This window comes from Tinamus guttatus, unplaced genomic scaffold (assembly GCF_059628265.1).
Source record: "Tinamus guttatus ecotype Peru unplaced genomic scaffold, ASM5962826v1 Tinamus_guttatus_pri_ptg000459l, whole genome shotgun sequence".
Classification (NCBI taxonomy): Eukaryota; Metazoa; Chordata; class Aves; order Tinamiformes; family Tinamidae; genus Tinamus; species Tinamus guttatus.
In genome coordinates, this window is record NW_028288993.1 from 10,457,523 (window position 1) to 10,484,918 (window position 27,396).

General features: G+C 39.2%; 1 protein-coding gene across 2 annotated transcripts in view; it reads right to left on the reverse strand.

The window, feature by feature from the left end:
• Positions 1 to 26,702, reverse strand: part of ATP2A2 (ATPase sarcoplasmic/endoplasmic reticulum Ca2+ transporting 2) — a 40,617-nt gene extending 13,915 nt beyond the window's left edge. For both annotated transcript variants that reach the window (XM_088532549.1, XM_088532548.1), the window contains exons 1-9: positions 26,407 to 26,702; positions 25,278 to 25,295; positions 25,104 to 25,186; positions 17,885 to 17,989; positions 15,966 to 16,104; positions 5,558 to 5,638; positions 4,581 to 4,666; positions 2,966 to 3,430; positions 197 to 285 (exon numbers count right to left, since the gene is read on the reverse strand). In XM_088532549.1, coding sequence (XP_088388675.1) covers positions 197 to 285; positions 2,966 to 3,430; positions 4,581 to 4,666; positions 5,558 to 5,638; positions 15,966 to 16,104; positions 17,885 to 17,989; positions 25,104 to 25,186; positions 25,278 to 25,295; positions 26,407 to 26,524 — 1,184 coding nt within the window. In that variant the 5' untranslated portion in view covers positions 26,525 to 26,702. The remainder of the gene's footprint in view (positions 1 to 196; positions 286 to 2,965; positions 3,431 to 4,580; positions 4,667 to 5,557; positions 5,639 to 15,965; positions 16,105 to 17,884; positions 17,990 to 25,103; positions 25,187 to 25,277; positions 25,296 to 26,406) is intronic.
• Positions 26,703 to 27,396: the final 694 nt, after the last annotated feature.

Genomic DNA, 27,396 nt, shown 5'->3' on the forward strand with positions numbered 1-27,396 from the left:
AGAACATGAATGTATCTTTCCCAGGTGAAAGTGAGTGTATTAGCAGAAACTTGCAGTACATTAAAATAACTAAATTTTAGCCAAAAGATTTCCCTCTGGTTGAGAAACTTACCTTCATAAGCAACATGCATCACTTTCCAAATCTATAACAATAGTCAATGGATAAACAGATAACTAACTTCAACAAAACACTTACACTTCTCCCATTGGGGCGTATGTCGAACCTGTTACAGTAAATTCATTCAGAGAACAGCTATCTCCTTCTACTCGGTCCAGGACAAACATCTGAAATGGAAGTGAGAAGTGTTACTGCCTTTGAATAATATTTAATGGAAGACATTTAAACAGGCTTAATTTTAAGCAAGCAGGTACAAGGAGCAAGTCCTCAAGTTCAATAAGCAAAGTGGACAAAGCAAGATATGATTCTGACCAAATTTCAATCCCATACATATCTGAACAGCTCCCAACACTTAGGCAGGAAGCACTACAGAAAACAGCACTTCAACCGGCCACTAAGTGAAAGCATTTTCTATCTTGGTTTTCTGCTCATAAGCCATCTTGCTATTAGTACAGCTCAAGTGCCCCTATAGCAGAGATCGGAGTGTTATTTTCAAGTGAAGAAAATGCTAATTTGAAGGATGTACCCCCATAAGGCATCAGTATCTCCTAATCTTTCCTTTGTTTCTGTTTGTTCTGTCTCTGAGGAGAGCTGCAGACAGAATCAAATCAGGCAAGACAGAAAAAAAACAAAGCAAACAAACACCAAACCAAACAAAAAACCACAGTGCTTAAGACTGAGATATTTCATCATGACAAATGGCCACTCTGTTGAGCCATTCAACTTGCTGGAGTGGTAGCAGGAAGAAACAGTGACTAGTGGATAACTGAGAGATGGTATACCTTATCTGAATTTATTACTAGCTTGTTAGTTAAAAAAAAAAAAACATTTTGCCTTATGTTTTAGCATGTCTCGTTTTCACTTCATTGTGCTGTCTTATGTCCTGGCCAAACATCTTCACAAAACATAGTCTAATTAAGTGATTAACAATTGATCTGCAGCAGTATCTGGAGACCTCAATCTTCAAAGTGGTTTTAAAAAAAATAAGCTCAAAAAATAAAGCAGCAGTTAAATTAAAAACCCACAAAGCAGCACCACAGCACTCTGAGCAGAGGCAAACATCACAGAAGGACATTGAAGACAAGTCTTCACCCGAAAAAGGGTCAGTCAACAGCAATGTTTTAGTCTAGGGTTCCTTTCGACACTTATGAGTGGATACTTAACATTAACAAAAGTCAGAACTGTAGTATAATAATACTGTTGCAGAAAAGACTACTTGAAAAGTTAGTCTTTCTGCTTAATGTGAAACCAAGGGTAAGTGTATTGCTTATGCACATAAGGATTTTGCTACTTTTAGCAAACTCATATGATTAAAGTTATTACATAGTTACTGCAGATATCAGGGACATAAGTAAACTGTACTGCACCAGAGCTAAAAATCATTTGGTCCTTTAAATTTAAGCAATAGAGTATTTTAAGCTTTTAAATAAACAGATCTGAAGGTTTTTAAATGAGAGCTAACAAGGAAGCTGGCTGCCTTTGGCATCTGTGTGATGAAAAAAATCCCTGCAAAGACTAGGGCAGTTATGCAACTCTACTGCAATTACCCTCCTCTAGAATACTGATGAGCAGCTGCTTTGTGTTTCTTAGGTATAAATACTACAATACTTAAGCAGAACAAGCCAACCACCAATTAAAAAGAAGTCATCAATCATGTGAGAATAAAGTGTTCAAGACAAACTTAATGCCAGAAGCAGCGGTCTGTTGTGGTCAACATTTACACATTCGGAATTCTAGCCCCATGTAATGTTTCTGAATGAACATTTAATGTCATAGAGTTTCTATGCTGCTGATCATCCACCTATTATTCAACTGAAGGAATTTTATGGAGAAAACATTAAGTTCTACACTGAACATTAAGTGAATGGGAAGCACAGAAAACAGGTGGCAGAACATGCACCATGTCAAGTGCCCAGCTATATACACAGCTCCCAAATTAATCACCACTAGAAAGAATATTGGAGGTAAGGGAGAAAAGGCAAGGGAAGAGGCACAGGACTGTTACGCTGACCTAAAAATAAGCCATACACTGAAGACAACCCTGGCAATGCATGTGGTGGTGTCAACTGCACCTCCAAATTACCATATTAGTCATCCAATATTACATGTTGAAAACATTAGTGATCTACATCAGAGCAATAAAAGCTACTGAAGATAAGATAGCCAAACAAAAGTGCAGCTGTTCAGCAGTGAGAATAACCTTAGACACCCAATTCTAGCAAAGCTTCCACCCTTTTCTTGCTGCTAAGGTTCTCCACCACTGAAACATGGCAGTGAAGAAAAACTGTGTGAAAGAGCCCCAAATGGAAATTACACTCAATATAATGCTGTTTTTCATGCCCCCAAAGCTATGGAAAGCTTGAGAGGGAATGGGAAGATTGTTCCAAACTGAACTAAATCAAAAGGAAGACTTTACAGCATCATCTTAATATGTAAAGAGGTGAAAGTGCTCTATACTCACACATCCTTTCTATAACACAACCTATCTTACCTTTCTAAGTGGACAAATCATACTAAATAATAATATGTTCAGTGGACAAATCATACTAAATAATAAGCATTAGACTAAATGGCTTATAGACAACCAATAGAAAACTGCTTGCCACCAACTTTTCCTTTTATCAAGTGTGGGTACAGCTATTTTTAGCCATGACTAAATAAGGGAAAAGATAAAAGTCTCAAACACTACACAGTGGAAAACTGAATTAAAAGTGGAAGCTTATCTTAGAAAAATAAAGCAAGATTTTGATGATATGAGAATCAAAAACTCATGACTAAAAGAATTCGAGCAATGCTTCAGTGTGGCTGGGAAGAAAAAGAAAAGCAGAGCGAGTCAACTCTACGTACCCTACAAACTGACATCTGATTCGTGGTCAGAGTACCAGTCTTGTCAGAACAAATAACTGAGGTGCACCCCAAGGTTTCCACCGAGGGAAGACTTCGAACAATCGCGTTCTTCTTGGCCATTCTGCGGGTCCCAAGAGCCAAGCAGGTGGTAATGACAGCAGGCAGACCCTCAGGAATAGCAGCAACAGCAAGAGCTACAGCAATTTTAAAGTAATAGATAGCACCTCGAATCCAGGAGCCACCATGAACCGGATCGTTGAAGTGACCAATGTTTATTATCCAAACAGCAATGCAGATCAGCGAGATGACTTTAGACAGCTGCTCTCCAAACTCATCCAGTTTCTGTTGGAGTGGAGTTCTCTCTTGCTCAGTAGCCACCATCTCATCACGAATTTTGCCAATTTCTGTGTTTACTCCTGTTGCAATAACGACTCCCATAGCTTTACCAGCAGCAATGTTAGTACCCTGAAGTAAATCAAGGAGAAGGGAGAAAGAAAACTTCAGTGAATCTGTAAACATTGGCTTTCAACAGGTCTACTCCAGATCCTGAGATTAATCACAACTTCGTCTCAGCAGAAAGCATCAGACATTATCTCTTATTCAGACTAATTTGTGCCTATCTCAACAATCATTCTTTCAAAACTTGGAAAAAGAACAGTAAAGGAGCTTTAGTCCTTAAAAAGGCATCGTTAAACTCCATTTTCTTTTCTATTTTAATCCCTCACTATTAAGAGGGAATACAATACCTTAACATGATTGGTTAAATGGAATAACAGAACCAAGTTAGCAGAGCGAAGAAATCAATAATTAAATATCCCACTGCAACAGTAAGGCTTGTGGGCCTGCAAAACTCGTATTATCCTGCTGCGCACTGCATCAGTTGGTCTAATAAAAACAAACTCTTTGCCCCTCCACAAATTTCACCATTCTAAAGAGTTCTTAAGTATTGCTTTTAATTAAGAGTTCTTAAACCTTTCAGAATTTTTTTTTTTTGAAAATACGCACATTATCAGCATTCTCATATTTGTAATAATAGTTGGCCTCAAACAGCCTCCCTCAAAATGCCTCCTTTTTTAGAAAGCTAACCTTTATTGAGACAGCAGGTTGAAAATCGGAGTTCACAGGAAGCCACTGGTGTGGCTACTACACTAAGTCTACAACACATCTCTTAATGAACGAATCCTCATGCAAGCAGAAATCAGAGACCAAGATCCAGCTAGGATATGCAAAAACAGGAGACCGGGAGGAATGTCATTCCCCCAGTATTTGCAAGATGCACTCAAAACCCTAGCATACATTTTCTATTTAAAGAATGGGCTCATCAAAATGAGACAGTATTGACCTATTATATGCAGCAGCAGACTAAGGCCAGCAGCTGAGCAAGCAGAACGCATTTCCACAGGAATAAAGACTTTTTAAAAAAAATCTGGTAAAATACAAACCTAATAAGGGTATCTACTAGGGGTAACAGTTGTGTTCTGGGGACTCCTTGAATGAACATTCTTAACATGAGCAAGAGCAAACAGATTTTCTACAAGGTATTTACCAGCAATAAGCAAATTCTTTCAATATCTGAAGATATCTTGTTTTAAATGCTCAAAAACACATAACTTACAGAGAAAAGCATATTCTTCTTGTCTTGGTTCACAGCACGAGGATCAGGCACAGGGTCAGTATGTTTAATAACAGATACAGATTCACCTGAAATTAAGATACAGTTAAGAAAATATTATACACATTTCTTTTCACTTCACTACAGAACGAGATAATACCATCTTCCACCCCCCCCCCCAAAAAAAAAAAAAAAAAAAAAAACACAACTGTTTGGAGACACAAGTAACAGTAAATAGTCTGGAAACAAAGAACTATTTCTGAGGCAGAGGGAGGAGGGCTACATTACTTGAGTCTAAGCTACCAAAACAGGCAGACAGATCTTGGAGCTCCAGCTGACAGAACGCTTGTAGCATGCTTGCTTGCTCCTTAGTTTCTTTCCTACGTTTACAAGCAGTGTGAGGTTGCTTTGTTTTCAACAAATCTGAAAAGTGCTCTAAATATAGCTCATGTATTCCAGAGCTAGTACCACAAAACACATGAATGTGTAGAGAATTTCAGCAAATAGGGCTTTAGTGTATTCAGTCGTTAACAGCAACTCAAAAGCTGCCTTCTTTCCGAATGTTATCCATTTCTGTCTCACAAGAAAAAATAAAAACCATTAGAGAAGGCAAAATTCTGTTAATAAATTTCCATATTTTCATATCTGACCAGCAACAAGTTGTTCAGATCTAGAAGACTTTATAACTAGAAATCAAATTTAAATTCCTCAACTTACTAGTGTCTCTCTTATAAAAATGCACCAAAAAAGCATGTCAGTAAGAACGTTCCTCCCATGAAACTGAGTTTACAAAGCCAATGACCAAGAAAAATGCAACTACTTTATGATTCAAGTTACCAGATTAGAGGCGTACTGTACTTGAATGTCAAACATTGAATAGCTACAGGCTCGTTCCTAAGGGACAATTCCAAACAAACAGTGAAAAGGCATTTTCAAATATGTGCATAATTTCCTCCGCCCACTCCCCCCCCAAAAATTACCTGTGAGAATTGACTGGTCTACCCTTAGAGTGGTAGATTTGATGGAAGTAATTCTTATATCAGCAGGAACCTTGTCTCCAACTACAAGGAAACAATTAAGGGAAAGTTAAAATGTAGTTATTTGAAAGGTTTCAAACTAGATATAACATTAACTCTTTCAGTCACGAAAATGATTTTCCAGTAACGGTTCAGTCAAGTAAGATTCCTAACAGCTTCTTTTGGGGATGGCAGTAATTTACTTGTATTGAGTGTCCAAGGTTGCTTAGGCTTTTTAGACCTGCCTTCAAGGGCAATTCCCCAACCTAACCTCAAAAAAGAAACCATAAATCAGGCTCTCGCTTTTATATCACATGGCTACCATTTGATAGCAAGGGGAAAATATTCTCAAGATAAAGATACCAATTTCAGAATGCATACTGAAAAAAAAAAATCCTTTTCAGAAAGGATTGCCCTGACAAACCTCCTACTGTTTCCTTTGTGCCAAATGTGACAGCCAGCCTTCTGCTGTCCAAAGATCAGAAATTCTCTTATATTTATTTATTTACTTTTAGACTAAAAAGAGTTGAACTTTCTTCCTCTTTGGCCCCAATTGAGAGAATAACGTGCTTGCACAAGACTCATGTTTTATTCCTATTATTCTAAAATATATAGCACTATTCAGAGATTTGGAAGCTGAGTTCCAATCATACATTACCTTTATTTTCAGTAATGCTACTCACAGTCCAAATCCCAGTTAAAATGTTGGCAGAACTCTATGCTACATGTATCTTATGACATTTACTTCTACTTTGTAGAACAGCAAGAACACAGAGGAAAGAACCCCCTTCGCCTAAGCAAGTGTTCAAGCTGCTTCTCAGCACCAGAGCAGCAGCCAGAACAAGAAGGTGACAGGAGGCTCCTCAAAATGGCAGAGAGTTCAGAGAATTTGTTGCTGTGCAGACAGTTTTAATGTAGCACTTTTATCATCACTGAGTTAACTCTTCCACCTTTCTAGTCTCCTTTTCCTGGTTTATAAGAAAAGCAATAGAGAAACTAAAGCTCCATACCAAATATATGCTTACTAATAAACAACTACACAGGAGTTTCTACACCCAACAACATCCATATTTTTAACAAACGTGTATAATTTTATTCCTAAAATGAATTTAACTGTGCAAGTATCTAGGCATCAACTCCACTTCTATTATGAAATAATGCATACAAAGGAGAGAGAATATTTCGATGGCTATTAAGACCTGATCTCATCAGTAGATAGACTCTAATTTGTCCCGGCACTAAAATGAAAACAAGCTGCAATTCCTGCAGGAACTGCTTATGCAATGATCAGCAACAATGCACATTATTTGTTAATGCCATGAGAATGTCAGGAGCAGTGCTACAACCCTGGAACACATAACCACCCGGACTGTAAAATTATAGAACAGAAAGCTAGAAGGGAGCATTAAGTGATTTTCAAGTAAACTTGCTCTCTGCAACTTTTCCTGAGGCCCCAAAAAGCTTCAACCAAGCTTCATCAACAAAATTAGTAAAAGATCAAGTAGTTTGGCTGCAGGGTTTATACATATCTTCTTGCAACCATTACGTATACGGAGGGGGTCCAATGAACAGCCACAAATTCCCTTTTTGTATCATTATAGCATGTGAAAACTAATTTAAGCCACAATGCCCTTGAGCAGCAAGAGAAAATAGCATTAGACAAACAGTGACCTAGGCCAAAAATGGGAAAACTATTCAATACGCTCTTGTGATGTCGCGAGGAGGTTTTATGTAGACATATAATAGCAGCTGGTTTTCAGCTATCACTGAACAACAGGCTAATACCTCAGCGCAATGTGGTGTAAGGCCTGTCAGTCTCAATGTATGCATTTTTGCCATACTTTTATCAACTGGAAGACTACAGCCATCTCAAATTTACTGCTACATTTGACAAGACTATGTGAAAGACTTAATCACTTTACAATGCACAAGAGAAGCTATGAATAAATACCGCAAAACATTCAAGTAAATGCCCACACCATAGGAGAAAGTTTGCAAAAGTCATCTTTTATTATACTGCTTTCAAATAGTGATGAATTGCTCAAGTGTGAGATTAAACATTAAAAAGCTGAAGTGTCAGGAGCTAGCTGTGTTCTAGCAGGCTATTGACAGCTAAGTGACAGTATTTCCTTGAAAGTTACTTGTAATCACTACAAATTGTCCAAAGCAGCAGAATAGATGTTAAATTTGTCACAATACTGCAGCTTTCAAGTTTATCTCAAGAATTTGAGACGTGTGTGTTCCCTTGCATCTCCCATTTAAAAGGCTCTAAGAAAATATTCAAGACATTTCCAATGGGCTGGAGAGCTTTGCAGCAGGGTCAACTGCAAAACTATTTTGAGTCTTTCTTCTCAAGTTCAAAGCTCCCCATATCTTACCTTATTCCTCCTTGTTTTATGGCAGTATTACAGCTCAATTGCCACTCTACGTTTGCATTCATCTACACTTAGGTTCAATTTTAAGCCAAGAACAATCTTATTTAAAAAAAGGAGCGTGCCTAAATTGAAACATGCACCTCAAGGGTGCATGAAATGCAGAAATGACTCCAGTAGCTTAAGGACTAGTCTTTTTTCAGCAAAATGTTTCAAACCTTGAAATGTGTGAACTGGCACTACTTTAATCAGTCACTTTGGAATTGTCTGAAAACAGACTGCTGCCTAACACCATGTTAGGCAGCAAGATCCTCAGTCAATTTCTTAAGTGCTGGTTAGGCCAAGAATATACTGGTTTAAAACCAATTGATTTATTGTGCCCAAGTGCTAGACTAGAATCACCATTCGTTACTTAGATAACGTACGACAGCATTGATAACATACCCTTTAAGTTCAACAGTTTCCAAGACGGCAGTAATACTAAACATTTGTTTGCAGAATTCCCCACCAGAAACCGGGGTGGGGGGGGGGGGACACGGACAAAAAAATACAACACTCTAGAGCAGAAACGCACTAGGTCAAAACACTTTTATTTAATCTTTCCAGGAAGCTAAGTAGTGATTGGGCACTTTTTCCATGAACACTGAAGCTGGAAGGTAAACTATTAAAGTTCTTTGATTCTCATTCCCTGCTATGTTTTCAGCTGCAGCTAAGAGTTAACAAAGATCTTTCAGATGACTCCAAGACAACCATGCCACTCCTCCGAGCCTCAACGGATGTTAACAGATCTCCTAACGAAAATCACGGATGAGAGCAGACTCAGGCAGCAGCACTAGTGTTACCGCTGAAGAGTCATTCTGATGTACAAGAGCCTCCAAAACAAAAACCACTGCTTCAAATGTGTACTTTGGACATTGTTATCAGCTCTGTTAACTAACTGATCCCTCCTACAACTGAAAACTTGCTAAGAGCAGCTCTGTAGACTTAGGTACACTACTGAAGAGGGTTTTTTCCCCTTTAACTTGAAGCAAATTCACTTCTTTGTAATGGAAGTGACCTTTTTGCAAAGAACAATCACACTTATTAATAGTAGTTGTTTCCATATAGAAGTCAGAAACGTTGGTCAAGTACAGCTTGTATCTAGCACTTTCTCAATTATGTTTAACATTAACCAAAGTTAACATGGGCAATAATTGCTATCTGTAACATTGTGTGGCAGCGGGGGGAGGCGGCAACGGTAGAAAAGGAAGGTGCAACTGGACTTCTGAATAAAGTTCAGCCTCACAGCTCTGAAGTGGTATGCCACTAGGGCTGCTCTTTGCAAGACTTTTCAGGCAAGTTCTGAAGAACTGAAATACTTTTTCCATACAAAGATTTGGGAATAAAACTTCTTGAGAGTGAGTGAAAACATTCCCCAAAGAACAGCTTCCATATATCTTATGGAGATTGCAAAAACAGACATGAATTTGTTCCCCGTTCTTAAAATATCTGAATATATTAAGGTTTCTTGTTAAAAACATTCTATGTATTTTAATCCTTAAGACTCTACATTCTTTCTCCTTTCTAGGATTTGCATCCTTGCCTAGAGTTGGAGCATCTTATCAAATTCGGCACAGGTAACATACTACCATGCTCTTAAATCATTGGTCTAAAACGTTAACCATTCTAATGTTTATCATTAAAGAAGAAAGATGCATTAATTCTTTTGCTAGAGCTTTAAGTTATCAATTAGTCTGCAGATTCTCCAACATTACATATTATTATGGATACAGTTATTTAAGCTATTTTCCCTAATGAGATCATGATTTCTTTAGCCTCTTCAAGAGCTCAAATCCCCTTCCTTCCCAGAACTGAGTTTCTCACCTTCCAGAAAAACAGGGGGGCATTTACTAATAAACTGGTTTTGCAACTAAGGCTGCTAAAACCCAAGCAACTGAAATGAAAAGCTACATTAAAAGCCCTATGGCAAGAGTTAACACTTCTCAAAATACTGAAATGAGGAGGAATAAGCAACAAATATAGCATCCTACATATCTATCTCTAAGCACTTTGATCAACCAGAAAAGAGCACTGCTTCCACTGGGGGACAGTGACTAAAATTCACACCTGAACATAAGTAAAAATACATGGACTGCTTCTATTTAAAATATATTTAATCCAGCACAGAAGTTTTTGATATTAAGCTTCCTTAATGTGGGCTGAGCTTTGGTCCTCTTTCCTTTTCACATACATGCACCCTAGCCTTGCTATAGTGTTTGATGTCTTCATACCATCAGACATCATAATTTTCCTTCTGCCATCACAAATGTTAAGTATTGATTATTTCCTCTTTAGGAAATGTGGCAAGTGCTTTAAGTTGCTAGACTAAAGCATACGACAGTAAAATCTTCCCACTGAAGCAGGAGCCCTACTTTCAAATTAAGAGTTTGGATAACACAGGAATAAACAGCAAGTATTTTACAGTGCAATATAGCTCCTTACCACCTTTCCTCCTTCCTCTCCAAAAAGAAAAGTTTGCCTTCCCAGGGTGATATGGTATTAACAGAACATTATCTTTATGCTCAAGCATCTTGCTCAGCACTATTTGTGCTGATAACAAATCCCCACTGAATTATCAGTTCTATTCAGAGAATATAACAACAGGTACATTGTGAATCCCAACAATGAAAGTAGAATTAGGCTTGCTATTACAGCTAAACACTTTGGTAGCTCTAAAGGGAAATGCTACAAGAATTAAGAGAAATATAATTTGATGCCTTTCCTAAGTTCTCGAGCATGTGCTGAAGGTGACACAAGTTAAGGTTGTGCCCTGGCTTGAACCCCACATAACTCCACTGACTTCAGTGGACTATGGAATGAAGTTTGGACTGCATCCAGTTCTCTCAAAACTGCCTCTGAGGTGTTAAACGAGTCCGACAGGCGAAATGTTCACTGAGGTTCACAGAAAGAGATTAAAGCACCACATGTACGTATTGACCACTAAGCCGCCTGTGATGTATGTTTGTTCTTTACTCAAAAGCAGTACTTTATGGAAAAGTAATGTAATGCTTTTAAAATAAGAAATCTGCCAATTTGCAGTAAGTAAGAAGAAAAAGCTTAGGACAGGAGGCAACAGCCACAAACTGAAGCTCAAATTCAGGTGGAACTTCCAGAAAAACTTGACTGTGAGGATGACAGCACAGGAACAGTCTGCCCAGAGGGGTTGTGGAGGTCTCCTTCTCTAGAGATACTCAAAACCTGCTTGTGCAACATGCTCCAGACAGGCCTGTTTGGACAAGGGGTTGGACAGGATCATCTCCAGGTCCCTTCCAACATTATTCATCCTGTGACTGAAGTTCACTTTTTTTCATATCAGAGATGCATTTAGCAACATGCTCTTATGAAAACTACCAATAGGCCAATATTCTAGGCTTTACTGTCCTCTCACTACACTATTTTGAAAATTATGTGTTTTGTTTTCCTCGAAATTAAGTACTATTCCAAAAAGAAATAAATCCATATCTTTAACATCAAATCTGCAAATAGATTTAGCTTTAAAAAAAAAACCAAAAACACAGACACACCAACAAGGTGCTGAGGAACAAGATCCACAATAGTGTTTGCTGTTTATATCAATAGGGATAATCTATACCTCTTCACAAGTCACACTGTAGTATGACATATTTTACCTCTTTCCTAACTTTCTCCACTTCAAAATATACCTTCCCTTAATTGTAAAAGTGGCGATGCTTTAGGAAGAGGTTTGAACATCTCTACAGCTAGAATTAAATGCAAAACAAAAGATACAAAGCACACAGAAAAAAAAACGTTATTTGCCAAAACACTAAATATTGAAAACTAAACCCTCTGAAGTAGCTCTGTCATACTTTATGATAGTTATAAACTTAAAACTAAATCTTCAAGAACATCTGCCAACTTAATAAGTATCAGGTTCTGGGAACTCTGCATGTGTTAAGCTGTTGAAGTACCCACACACGTAACAGCAGATGATAGGAATCACTGTTCAGCACTTCTGGGAAAGAGGAACTCTCCTGACTCCAATTTGTTCACTTACAGATTACAAGTGGAGAGTATTTATAAGAATAAGAAAATTACACACATAGATGTATTACTATATATCTTAAAGGAAAACATTTTAAATAGGAAAATACAGTGAAAATGAACAAAGTCCTTTTCAGTTCTCAAACACATTGTTTAAAAACAAGTGCTTTAAAACCAGTATAACCCAATTTGTCAGACTAAACTTATATAACTTTGAAGAACTAAGGCCTCTCTTTAAAAACATTATTTTAACCAAGGCAAACAAAACAAAAAAAGAAACCAACCAAAACATCCAACGACATCTTTAATCTATTACGACTGTCACTAGCTACAAGTTTAGAGTGTATCCTTCAGGAAACTAAATTTTTATAGCATAGATGTAATCCATTTTAAGACAGGCAAACTGAAGGCTACTTGAGGACAGCATCTAGATTTTTCTTTCAGTTCATCAATTCCAAAGAAACAAACAGTGTAGCTTAGGAAACCTCGCATAGCAGAGTCCGGAAAGCTATGCCCACCAGAGGTCAGCAAACAAATTCAAGGCATATATCCCTGACCCCTAAGCCCCAAATCCCAAAGAGTTTCTTGATTGTACAGTATGTTTTCTATATGGTTGAAGAAACATCTGTGGCCCATGCCTGAAACGACAGAGCCTGTGTGGTGTCTGCTTTGCAAAGCTTTAGGGCAGCAGTTGTGCTGATCTTTTGTTGGCTACCAGGTATAGTAAACAGTTGTTAAATGTTCTGTAGTACCTGAATGCGCAGTGATCCCCAACATGAGAACAGGCTACCTATCACTTGTGGGGTAGTCTTATTTACTTAATTTACTTTACTTGAAGTTAAGGGGAAACTGCAGATCTATAAATACTCACTAATTCCCATCCAAAAAACTGAAACAAATCAAAATCTCGCTCTCAACCCATAGCATCTGTTCACTCTGACAAAACAGTTAAAAATGTATTCTCCACTATCTTTATTTCAGAAGTCCATTGGAAAGACTGAATAGTGTATTTAAAGAATAAAGTCAAACTCTGGAAATAGCTTAAGGAGCCAGAATGAAGAGCAAGAATATAAACTATTATTATATTGTCTTTCGGATATAATCAGCAACTCAGGGCCTTTTAAAGGATTGAAGACTATTAAAAAGACCAAGTAGCTTTGGAAACATTTACTTTCAACTTATTCTCAAAGAGCTCTTGTAATGTAAAGTAGATTTTTGTTTTTTTTTCCCCCCCTCTCCTAGTAAATTGCAATACCAGTCCACAGCAGGACTTCTACAAGCAAGAGTATTCTCTGTCAGATCCAAATATAGTTTCTTAAAATTAAAGTGCTACAGTCTTGCATACAATCACTCTACAACAAAAACCTGTAGAAAGTTCAAAATTAGGTATCAACACAAGGGAAGAGACCCATCACCTGGTTATTTACGCCACTTGGTTGAAAGATATTTGCCTGGACACACAGATGTCATTGGCACTTTGCCTAGAATTCCATACCCAGATATGTATCCTAGCATGAAGTGCTCTGTCACTTCCCTACATGGTCATCTTTTTGCGAACACCATGTCAAAGGCCATCACAATACTCTTATGCTCCAGACAGAGGCATGCACAGAGTCCCTCTCACCTCCAGGTTTTGACACTAACACTGGTACACACTGTATTGCTCTGCTCTACTTACTCAGGAGCTGTTCTGAGTTTGAAACAATTTCATCATCATCTATCTTCCAGTTAGAATATATCACGTCAATATCAGCGTTTCTTTTACACAGAAGCACTTGCTGTACTAAATATCCAACATCACCCATCCTTAAACATAACATTTATGTAGTCACCTTCACTTGAAGCTCTATTTGTTGGAAACACATTGTCAGTTAGAAAAAGGATCGCTACAGAGTGCTTAAGACTGGACTGTTTGACCCAGCAGAAGCTCATGCCATTTAAAACACTCGGTCAACCAACAGGCTAGACCACCTACAATAAGAAGGGACAATACAAGTCTAATTATTTTTATTCCTCTACTTGAGCGTGCTAGCTTTAAGATTTACCTTTTTAATTAATTCAAGAAGGTTGGACTATCAGACACTCTTCTATGAGCAGATTTAAAAATAATGCAATAGTACCCTTAAAATTTGGGTGCCACGTTGGTTAAAAACAAGCTAGCGCTGTAGATGGTCTTGTCAGTGGTTTGCTTTCAATTCATTTTTTTGCCTTCAGACTGAGGCTTTCTAAAGAGATGTCTGAAGTCAAGCAGTTGATTTTTATGAATACTGACAATACACTTCAAGATAAGTGAAAGCCTGTACATCCCCTAGGTGTTCAATGTACAACTAAGAGCTGTTCTATTCTATAAGATGAAAAAGCTATGTATTTTTTCTGAAACAGAAGATCAACCAGAACTTTGTGCTCTAGCCACCTTACAGAGCTAAATCCAGTTTTTCTTCCCCTTAGTGAGAAATTCCAAACCAGTATGAAACACCGTTATTGCTCTTCTATTAAAACTGCTTTAAAGTAAAAAACAAATATGTGTGTGTATATATATATATATATATATATTCCCTAACAGAGAAATTGCAAAAGTCATGAATGTAAAATTCATTTTACAGTTCCAGGTGTACAAAGAGAGAAGCAAAACAGTGGAGTAAGTGACAAGGTATCATAATTCACCCTTCATTTCAACTGTCAGCACTTTTTATTTGTACTCGTTCTTCACCAAAAGATACGAAGAGGAAACAAGCTTCAGCCTTCATGAGATTCACACTCACTCACCCTTGCCAGGGTTGCTGCAATTGAATCACCTTATGTACAAAACTCAGGCTCAGGACAGGGTTAGGGAACATTAGTTTCTCAGGGAACGAAAGCTGGGCAGACAGCCAAAACCAACTTCATTTTGAGTGCATACTCTCTTGCCTGCTAATTAAAATAGCAGGATAGTCAAGTTTAAGGCTATATATTTATCTCCTCCTGAGACAGCTACCACCTCTAAAAGCAAAGTGACATTAGTGAAAAGAAAGTCTGATGTACAACCAAACTTGCTCCCAAAGGAACAATCACTCAATTAACAGTTGATAATGACCTACAAAATACGAGTATGCAATTACTCCTGACATTTAACAAGAATCATCTACTTTAATGTTTTTATTAGTTTGTTCCTTCCAATGGAAGTCACTGACTAGGCTAGTTTGGAGAAAAGCTATTGCCATGGCAATACCACTAGTATGCATTTGCGAAGTAACCAATAACTTTATCTTTGCACTCCTCCATAGAAAGACACCTCCTTTAGGGAAGGCTTAAGTTTTTAAAAATCAGGATGCAAGAGTCCAATTTAAGATTTTTTTTTTTAGTTTTATTAAGGAAAACAATTTAAAATGCTTATACTTGAAAAATAGGAAGTTCTTCTTTGTACAGCCATTTCTCTTTGTGGTTTCCCACAGAGCAACCGGCATGCACTGAGGAGTTACGAAAGATGATGAGAATATAATGACATCAGATGTCAGCCATATATTGGCTCAGAGGAGAGTGGAAGAAGTTTGAAAAGAAGCTGAAAAGCACAGCTGCTTTCTTGTTTTTGTCTTTTTTAAATAAAGCGTAGAATGCAACTACCCAAGAAAACTTTGCAATCTAGAAACTAAAGTGAACACATTTAAAAACAAGGGAAAATATTTTTAATGGGTAAGTTGCACAATAAAACATACTGAAGCCTAAATTTAGAAAATAGAAACAAATGTTAATACCTACTGTTAAGATGATTTGCTTTTAGAGCTACCAATTAAAGTAACAATTTAAAAAACAATCCCTCAGTACAAATGCACATTTAAGGTTATTACAGGTGAACAGAAGCAAGATTGCTCCCTAGTAAAGCATACACTTAAGTTTTTTTGAAAAGCCTCTCTAGGTCCTTGGATCATTAGCAATTTTAAAATACATGTCTAGCACATATGTACTATATAGGTAATCCTTACCTGCCACTTCTACAATGTCACCTGGGACAATGTCTCTGGCTTTGATTCTCTGTACACTTTTTCGATCTTGTCGATATACTTTGCCCATTTCAGGTTCATATTCTTTAAGAGCTTCAATCGCATTTTCAGCATTTCTTTCCTGAAAGATAGTGAAAGCGCTTAATTTTCTAAAGCCCTCATGACATGGAAAAATAAGTACATTGGATCTGATTTTCCAAGCTTAGCACCATACAAATACTGCTGGCTGCCGAGCTAAATTTATTCACACAGAGAATGATGTGACCCACCCCATTACGAGGATGGAAATCATTACAACATAATTCAGATGTTAATGGGTATTCAGTATCGAGAAGCTGTTTATTTCATTTCCCATCAAGAACATTCTCTGTGTCTTGTTATGGGGAAAGACACACACACACACACAGACACACGAAGTTCCAAGAATCACATGGATTTTTTTTTAATACACATATACCCCTTCCAAAACACCCACTTACAACTAATGGATATCCCCTTGTCTTAACCACAAATTACTACCTGGAGTATCTTAAGACTCAGGCTGGAATGGGCTAGCAAATCGAAAACTAAGTTAGGACAAATCTCAAAGTTAAGTTATTTAAAGATAAGTTGTATTTTACCACAGGACTAGCCATAGCAGCTATAATATGCTTTTTGAGGATTTTGAATCATCAACTCAATTTCACTTAAGTGAAATTAGATCATATAGATTACCCAGATCTTTCTACCCTTTCTTCCCCAGAATCTTTAATGTTTACAAATGGAGATAAGTCCCCCCCAAGACCTTTTTATTTCCATGAGCATTAACATAATAACCTTCTCAAGTGTAATTCTCTCAGTTAAGTGCTGTTGGATTTGCAGTCAACATCTTGGTGCCACCTAGATAGAGGCCAGCAAAAGAAACGGGCAATTTATCATGATTCCCTCTCCAGCTTGCGGAAAAGGAACTTCTTTCTCACTGCCTAACCAACTGACAGGTACAAATATCATTACAGTTCTGATACTTAGAGATAGAATTAACGGTACACACAAACACCTAATTTCAGAAATTTAGATGCCAAGAGATTAGGTTTTTCCCCATAACACTGCAGCTCATACAACATTACGAAAGCTCTACCATTACTCTAAGGACTTATGTTTACATGGCACAATTCAGTGCCAGGCAGTACAGAGATACCAGCTCAGGTCCTAAAAGTACTAGCTTCATACTCCACTAGGTAAATTAATTTTGCTCCTCAGCACAAGAATACTGATAGCACTCTTACCTAGATTAACTAAAAGTTAACATGAGGCAAAAACCTTAACAACATAGAAGAAGGTCTCTCTAAATGAGAAGAGAGTTGAAATGGGTTTTTCCTTTAAAAAGAAATAAAAAAAAGAATTAAACATGATTCAGCTAGGACAGCCCACTCAGTGTGTTGGGCCATACCACCTTGTTTCCTGTTTGCTGGAAATCAAGGTAGTTACAATACACTATCTTGCCAGCCACTGGAATATTAAAGAGATGGTGTTTTGGGAGAAGGGCACATGAAAGGCAAGGCCAGAGTTAAGGCCATGACTCACAGTTGCTCACATCTAGTACCTGTAGGAACAGATACATTTATGGGTGGAGATTATGTACTGCGACTAATTTTCCATGCCCATTAAAGCAAGCGAATGACTCAATCTGTACAACTGTTTCACAATTAAGTTCACTGCATGCATACAAATACATATTTTTTTCTTTGCATACTTTATCAAGTCTGCAAAATTAGCTGTTTCCTCCAGGAGGGTACACAACTACAAAAGAAACAAAATCCCTAACTGTACAGATACCTGACACTGCACTGTACAGTCTTTTCTATTAAACCAGAAAAAAAAAAAAGCATTTGAGACTTGACATTGTAAAGATATCTGCCTACCTGCCACACTCCCACGATTGCATTGGCTACCAATATAAGTAAGATTACAAATGGCTCTACAAATGCTGTGATTGTTTCTTCACCTTCTTCAAACCAGGCCAGGACCTGTGAAAGAAAACATGTGGATTTAAATTACTAAAGGAATTTACAGAGACTGCTTGCATATTTAAGACCCAATAAATTTCAGCTGTAGCTTCAAATCCTTAGACTTGAATGATTTTGAAAAGCCTTCAGTCTTCCAAGGTGTAGTCCATGAATGAGTTGGCAATACGCAATGGAAAAAGAAGGAAAAAAATCTTTACTGAAGTAGTGCAGAGTTCATTCAGAAGCCTGGTTTTCTTTTAAAGGAACAAGCTCTTTATTTTGAGAGGACATTGCATCAACTTCTGCTTTCCTTCATGAACCAGAAAGTAGCAACAATGGCTACAACACTGAAAAGTTGCAAAAGTTTGTTCCTTATGTCTAGAAGGATACTCGGGTTGATTAGTACAAGTACTTAAAACAGCACAGCTTTGCAAGATTGAGTTTCAGGCATACTCAAAATCTAACTTAACTAGATGACTTGTTCTTTATCAAAATAACTTCTGTATTGACTAGCTGTGCGCACAGACGAAAACAGCTTTAGATTTCTTCTGTGAGTAAATCCAGAAAATGTGCATTTGCTGATTTAAATACAAGCTTCTAAGTGAATTGGGTATACGCATCAGAAATTGACTTCTGAGCTGAATAGCTGATAAAACTCAAGGAAAGAAACAAACAAGAAAAATGCCTGAGTAAATCAACTTTAGAACTCACATAAAAAGCTTCAAATAGTTTTTTTTTTTTTTTTAATTCATTTGCTTCAGAATTGCACTCTAAGTTTTAGGCTCCTGCCACTGACTTCTGCAGATTATAGAGACTTTTACATTTACCCTTCTAAAAAGTTCTATAGTTACTGAAGTCAAGCTAACATGGCCAGAGAGGAAGAACTTTTTTGTCAGCATGTTGAGCAACAGGAAGCCTGGAAAGCGACAGTAAATAGGAACAACGTGTTGAGATAATTAGGGCCAGTAGTCAGGCAACAGCACTCTGAATCACTAGAAGACGGCAGCAAGCAAACCGTTACTAAAGCAAGCCCCGTAATTCCGCTAACGTGCTGCACAGAGCTATTGCTCAATTGTGAGACACTCCGGGATGTTAAAAGGAAGAAGGCGCAGCAGCATGAAAGCCTCAAGCAGGAAGCTGAAATTGTCAAGTAAACCCAGTGCAACAACAAATTTTATTACAAAAGAATAAACTTGTAAGATCCAGGTTATGATTAATTTAACTGAAATGTTCCAACTGAAAATGCAACATTGAGGGTCTGTGTAATCCCTCTGGAAAAGAGATTTAGTTAGGAACTCTTAGGCTTGCTACATCCCAATGTTTCTTTCTTCCCCTACAGTACTAATCCACCACATCCACAGTAACAGCTTGTGCCATTTGACCTGCTGGAACAATTCAGCAATTGTACCGTCTACATTGTACTTTTCACTTTACACATTACTCCTTATACCATAAATAGCTTTTACTCCACACCTGCATTTTTACCTGTTGGAGCTACAGAAATGGCTACAGTTCCTTTAGCACATCAAAAAAAGCTGCTTTGCATCTATCTACTTCTTCCCTCCCTTTTCTTACTGGAAGTCTGTACAGCCAATCCTGCTAACAAAAGAGCAAGCAAATTCAGTAATTGTAGCATTCTTAATAGAGCAGGAATTGCCAGGTTACACGAAATAGAACATCTGCTTTACAAAATATATTAGTCTGTAAGATTGAAAACCACCTAGGCTGTAAAATAACACTGAGAAGGCCTGAAACAGTAACAGTTAGGAAAAGTAGCTACACATACAAGATCTGGCTATGTCAAGGAGAACCAAAATTAGTTACACGAGAAATCCTGTCAGTAAAAGTCTAGTAGGCTGTTTCAAATCTTTACTACTGTCTTGGCAAAGTTATCAACCTGTAACAGGAGTAAAATTAAAAACAAAAACAAACACCCAGATCCTACACTCTAGTTCTAGTAGTTCTGGAACAGTTTAATAGGTACAGCCATATGAATAACAAAATACATATAAGTGCATTGCAATGTGTATGTAGTAACAAACTTGATCTTTTACTGCAGTATGTGTATTTGACAGTAGCCTCTAAATAACAATCAAAGCACAAACAAAAAGAAAGTAGAAGAAGGAACACATAGTGAGCCATTTAAGCCTAAAAGAATGAGTTAGGTGTTTTTAGCAACAACAGAACATCATACACTGAAGCATGGGTAGAGACAAGAGAACTCCTGAAAAGCGTAAAGTCTGTACCAGAGATTTTCATTAGCATATTTCAAAATCCTAGAGACGATGATGTGGGATCTTTTATTTGCCTGTTCCTCAGAGGAGCCTCACTATGCATTAGTCGTAACCATGTTAAGATTGGCATGTGTAACAGTTTAATTACCAGATCATTGATCTCGAGTGCACTGTTCAGAAAATATGGTCAGTAGAAGTTATCAAAACAGAATAAAAAGAAACACAAGCCAGAATTCTAAGGAAAATAGCTACCTTCAAGACATACTCTTACTTTATCAGCAGTTGGAGTAAGTAAGCTTAGAGGATGACTTCCATTCTGTGTATTGATTTACGGTTGCTTTTATTTTGCTAGAGTTATGGCTTGCAGAAGCCCGTTTTAATCAAAGTGTAATGGGATGGGCCTGCAGAACACTAAGCCAAAGAACACGCAATGACAGGCAAAAAGCACTTAATTTTCATGGCTATGTATAAAAAGGGAGATAGAGGTAAAATGCAGAAGCCAGCCAGCAATAAATTAAATTAATGGTCAATACAGTTAAGAGAACAGAAACATCATTTTAGCTTTTTGCACTTCTACATATTAAGCATCTCTGTTTTCCAAGTCATGAGAAGAAGCAAACATTCGTTGTCAGCAACCTAACAAGCTTTTCTGATTTTTATTTTGATACCAGAAGAGAAAGGAAAGAAAAAAGAGCTTGGCCATTAATGAAAAGGAAATTGAGAGTTTATTGAATTAGCAGATTGGAAGCACCCATCAGATATGCTTCTCCATATTTCTAAATGCACAAATGCTTATTGTGTTCTTAATGCAGCAAAAAGAGAAAAGACATATGGCATAGATTTTTTTTTTAATAATTTCCACAAAACCATTAAAATGGAGTCACAATTGATTCTTCATTTTGTCACCCTTGCCAATCTGATGGCATCTTGAATGCTACTGAACCTTCAGAGTTTAGCTAAAAGCATGCCAACATAAAACACTCTGGGGTGAATTTAGGGCAAAGTCTACAAACTTTTTTTTAATTTTTTTTTACTGTCAAGTCTTATTCTCTTCAACAATAACTTTGCTTGCTTTTTAACACAGATTATGCTATACTCCTGCTAATTTACAAGCTATAATGCACATATTGAGACCACAGCACAGAGTTTTAACCTAAACATGTATACCTAGGATTAGAAAAATATCCCAGAATTTGAATTTTACTCTATCTTGTAGAAAAGTCACTACAAGAAGGATGCAAAGGTTAAGCATCCATCCCAGTTTAGCACATACTTTGATAAATTGTATATGTATTATTCTATATTAGTAACACTAGTAGTATTTTGCCACCATTATAGGGCAAAGATGCATGTTTCATGTAAATGCTGCAGTGCACTACTGAGGAGGCAAAAATTTAAAGCTGGAGTTAATGCAAAACTAAAGACCCTAAGAAGTCATACTATGAAGGCCCAGCAACTACTTCAGACTCTCCAGAGGTGTTTCACATATTCCAACACAACACTAAGGCAAGGTCCAAGCCTACAGATCCACTTATAAAATCAGAAACAATTTACAGAATTTTTCCCCTTTAAAAATATACTTATGGTCAATGAAGATATTGGAAAAAAACCAACCTAGCAGTCTAAGAATTTAAACAATTGCAAGCTAGCAACAGCGGTTCTGACTTGGAATGTAGCACACAGCATCTACAGCTAAAATATGCTGACCACGCATATGACCTCTGCCATCAGGATGACAGATTCAGCCATTAGCCTGATTTACTTTACCAACACGTACCTGACAAGGGGCGTAGGGCTAGAGGAAACAGATTGCTCTTCGAGCACAGAGGCTCTTATGATTGAAAAGGGTAAGGCTTCTAGAGAAATGCAGACAAATGATTGCACAGAAAAAAACATATCCGTCCTTTAACAGATAGGTAATCACAACTATAAGGTTTTAATGCAATTTAATATCCTAACAGAAACAATTACCAGAGAAGCATTCCATGTCACAAAATAGCCACCTACATACCTTGACAGCTCCCACATTTGACCCTCTGAACTCAGCAGTTTTTGATTTTGGAGGCATACAGCTACTGAGGAACTCTGCTACATTCACTATCCTATTAGCAATGAAAAAAACTTGTAAAGATTAGATGTGCACCACTGTCTTTTCTGAAAGTGTGCACTGTAAGTCCACGTCCATCAGCATCACAACACATTTATTCCACAGAATCTTTAGAAAACTCAACTTTTCAAACGCAAATTAGAGAAAGTGGTCACTGATATACTCAAAGAGAAAACCTACGCATGTCTAAAGTCAATGCTATATTCACACCCGATTTCAAAATCCAATCCTCTTACCTGAACTACTCGTACCCAGTCTTACCTCCATTGGTACCCGATACAATGCCCACCTTCTACACTAGGATTATGGTTTAAAATCTATCCAATAATAAGTTAGAGTAAAAAGCAGCCATCGAAATAAACATCAGCACGATCACTAAATTCCATAGTATGGTTCTGTGATGATCTGATGCTGCCCTCAAAAAGAGCCAAAAAAAGTCTCAACTTCTGGCTTAAAGAGGAGCTCCACATTGTTAGTATTCAATATCCAAAGCCAACACAAGCTTGACTGACTCCATTTTAAGTCTAATTACCCATTCCAAGATACTTAAGGTACAGCGAGTTTTGCATGCTTTGTAACAGTACAAATTGCAAAACTGAATTGTCTAAGGCTTCTAACAGACAGTACAATACACATATTGAAGTTAATCTTTAGAATTAAGTGGTTCTGTCATAAGACTGACTTAGCATAACTTATAATCTTATCTTTATATACAATTCCAGACTTCATGTATTTTTTTCAAGTATTCTCAGGGAGCAATTACTATCCAGAAACCTAACATCGCTACACACTCTATTCAAGCATTTCCAGAAATACCATAGTTCAAGTTAATTATATCCAATTTTTGCAGCTATATCAACATACTCAGCAGTTCCTTGTGGCTATTACAAAGCCTGTAATATGCTTTCATCAAGAACGAGTGTCAAAACCCTAAGAAAAACAGACAATCCCCATCTGAATGGGGAAAATGCCATTAAAAAAAAAAAAGGAAGTGCTTTTAAAAGTGCCAAAATTAAGATGTGTCATGTTCTTCTTTTAGATTTGATTCAAAATATAGAAGAAAACAAAAAAAAAAAAAGGGCTCACTTCTCCAACCTACTGTTACAGTGGGTAGCTATAACTATTCAATGGATGGCATAAAAAAGGCAAAGCAGTAGCCCAAGGTCACAGAACAGGTCACTGGCAGAAAAGCTAAGAACCCAGATCTACCCTAGCCCATTAGGCTACAGTCCCCTCTTATTTGGATGGATAAGCTAAATACATTGAGAAATGCAATTTAATCCAGTTGCTAATGCTGTGCTCAGCTGCATGCTACATGATATCTCTGTCGGTTTAGTATCACACTGACTATTCAGATGCAGCACCCAAAACTGATAAGTGAAAAAGTTTCACTTACTTAGTTACAAAAAAAATGTAAATAGCTATAAAAGACTAACAGAACTCTGTACTGTTACTCATTACATTAAATGAAACTATTCTTAAATTTTCAGGAAGAAAAATAGATTCCCTTTTCATCTGCTAGGGAAAGAAAGAAAAAGCACTCGAGTAACCCGTTTATTCAAATTTCTATGGCCAGCCTTATTTCCTGCCCAGGAAATAGCAGAGCAAGGAAAGCACATCTGCATCCATGGCCAAGATCAATGCCACCAATCATTGCTCAGCGGTAACAGCATATGCATACCAAAACCCCAGCCCTTTGGAACAACGTGTCAGCCTGGGATAGCTGAAGCCTCTCTTGGTCTAGACCGAGCACCACAATTTACCGCAGCAACCAGAGGCACTGCCGAGACCTTGCTCCATCTCCTCTTTCTCCCTGCCAAAGGCAGTAGCTTCACAGCGCTCTGTCCATCATGATCACTTCACCTTTGGCAATTTCCACCTCCCCTGAACCCCGAGAGCTCGAGCATTTTTTAAATGAGTCAGTTACAACTCCACAGCAAAGTCCTGTAAACTGTTAGTTCTACCTAAACAGTTTAGTACTCTGCACATTTTTTTCTTTTTGTTCTCCAGCTCCTCAAGCCACGTAAGCTTTCACCTCCCTTTCTACACTTCATCTTTCATTCAGTTTTCCAGTTTTTCAGCAAATGCACATCCTTTGCACACTACGTAGAGACCGGCTAAACATGCTTTTTAAAAATTAAGTTAGTGTTCCTGTTCTTTTAATCCCATACGCAAGGCAAGATGTCCATTTTATGACTAGACTGTCCAAAGGTCAGTTACCAAATTTGGTCAGCAATGGTGCCATCACTGCCGTCATCATTCTTGTCACTGTCAAAAGCAACAACTGTCACCTTGCTATTATCAGGAAGGGAAGGCAACTGGAATATTCGCCATGTAAATTCTATTTACAGTCTGCATTGCATCCAAAAATGTCTTCCAATGATTATACATTGAGCTTGATAACGATTAACTCAAAAGCAAGAAGAATGACCTGTTAAATGCTTACTTACTCAAGGTTAGGTTTTTAAAGCCAACAAAAAATATTGAGAAATCCCACCTCGAGTCAATAAGCTGTACTGAATGAGAAATACTTTTTAATACTTCTCTAGCACAGCTATGTAGTTCCAACTCACACAAAAGAAGATTACCTGAAACCATCTTTTTCAGCATCCAAAAAAAAAAAAAAATCCTCCACAAGGTAAATTATTTAAGACATAGCATGCAATTTAATTTGCACCTCATACTATTATCTTTGAGGATAACTTGGCGGCATATAACTCACACAAGTTGGAATAGACATTGCTCCTCAGCCTGAGACAGAGAAGCCCAGGAAATAAAACCAAGTCATACTTACAAAAGATATGCAAGCTGCCAGTAACAAAATTCTGACTAGTAAGTCTTCGAACTGTTCAATCACAAGTTCGAGTAAGGTCTTTCCTGCAATAAGTAATAAAGCCAGTTAGTTACACACACAAGAATATGATGAATTATTGATAGGAATTGCAGAAGATCACATTAACATGCTTACCTTCCTCAGCTGGTAATTCTGTCAATCATAGATTTTTTTTTCCCCACGAAGCATGTTCAAAAAGAAAAGAAAAAAAAATCATCAGAGAAATATTACAGCATTTACAAGGCACCCACCAGATATTGCTTCTAAATTATGCACTTGACTGTTTTGGATTTGAGAGCCCTACTAAAAGCGCCTCTAAGGTGGCTCTTTTAACCAAGAGATTTGGACAGGCCTGGTAATCTTGCATTTTAGCATACAGGTTAGCAGGAATGTGCTAAGGGTTATAACTCTGCCAAGTCATCACTCCAGGCAGCGGAGTGACTCCTGCCGCTGCTGCACACAAAGGGTCAAAGGCTCAGAGCTTCTCAAAGCCTTTCTGACAAGGCTTTTCCTCCACATGGAAGAAAAAAAGAAAGAAAAAAAAACGCAAAAAATCCCACGCAACTTGCTTCAAGAACATGTAAAATTCCTTTCTTAATTTGAGAATGTTTTCTTATTTCTTCTCTTCCCCTTTTATTTCCCCACAACGAGGTTTAGTTACACAAAAGGCGTGTTAAAAGGAGGCAAAAAAAAAAGTAATTTAGAAAAGCATACAGTATTCCCACAGTCTTTTGTTTTTACATCATGGCGGGGGGGGCTCAAAAGGGACTAGGCAGGCTAAGCGAGGATTCGAAGACAAACAAGGAAAAAAAAAAAAGCCCTTTTCAGATGAATTTGTGTGCCGACTCCAAGCGGGAAGAAAATAAAATAAAGGTATTAGAAAGCGGGGGGCAAAAATGAGGGTGAAAACGGACCAAAACCCAGGAAAATACAACGAGGGCGAGGCGGGGGGCGTCGGGTTTGCGCGGGGGCCCCGGTGCCCGCTCCCGCCAGCCGGGCCCGCCGCCCCACGAGGTGGAGTCCCAGTCAGCCATCTTCTCTGCCTCCCTCGCTCCCAGCCCTGCAGAGATGCCGGCTTCGCCCGCTCCGCCACGCTAGGCCCCGGGCCCCGAGGACGGCCAGCAGAAAGCAGAAACCGGCGAAAAGAAAAAATATATCGTATTTTTTAAAAGGGAGGCGCGAGGCGGCGGCTGCCGGCCACAGCATCCCCGCGGCCGGGGCGGGGGGGGGGGGATGGCGGCGGGTGGGGAGCGCGGGGACCTACCGTTAGAGCCCCATTTCTCCTTCAGCTTCTTCACTTGCTCCAAGCTGAGCCCAGTGCTTTCGTTGACGCCGAAATAAGCCAAAACTTCCTCCACAGTCTTTGTGTGAGCGTTCTCCATGGCTGGGGCACGGAGCAGCAAATGGTGCCTCGCCTCTTCTTCCTCCTCCTCCTCCTCTTGCTCAGCGGCGGCGAGCCCCCTTCTCAGCCTCCGCGGCGCCTCGCTCTCTGCCCCGCCGCCCCCGTGCTATCACCATAGACCCCTCCGGCCGCAGAGAGGAGCCTCCCGAGCCCGCCGCGGCGCCTCGCTCTCCCCCCAAAAGCGAGCGAGAAGACGAGGCGGGGGAGAGAGGAAAAAAAATAATAAAAAAAATTGGCGAAAATCGCCCGAAAAAAACAGCCCCCACCCCCCTCCCACCCCAGGCGCCCCCCGAGGGAGCCGAGCCGCCTCTCCGGCGCCGAGCAGCGGGGCTCCGGGCGCCCCCCGGCAGCGAGGGCAGAGGCGGCCGCGTTCACCTCAGCGGCGGCGGGAGCGAGGAGCTCGGCGGCGCCGGCTCCAGGGGGCTGCGCGAGGCTGCGAGAGCCGCCCCCGCGCCGGGCGACAACGGCGAAAAGGAGGCACCGGCTGCCCCGCCGCGCCTCAGTCGGGAAGGCTGCGGATCCCTCCCGCTCCCGGCAGCCCGATCCTCCCCTCGGCGGCACAGGCCGACACGGCTCGGGCTCGCTCGCCGTCCTCCCCCCTCGCTGCTCGCCGCTGGCTCCCGCTCGGCTCCGCTCGTACGGCGGCAGCGGCGGCTGCTCTAATGTAACTTATGGGAGCCGGGCCGGCCGGGCGCCTCTCGCCGCCGCGGCATGTGGACGCCGCTCATTGGCGGGGCGCGCGCGGCGGGGCGGCGCTGAGGCGGCGCTGAGGCGCCCTGCGCGCCGCTCCCGCGCGGAGATGGAGGCGGCGGCCGCGCGCCTCCTGCGCCCGCTTCCGCCGCGCTCCGCCGG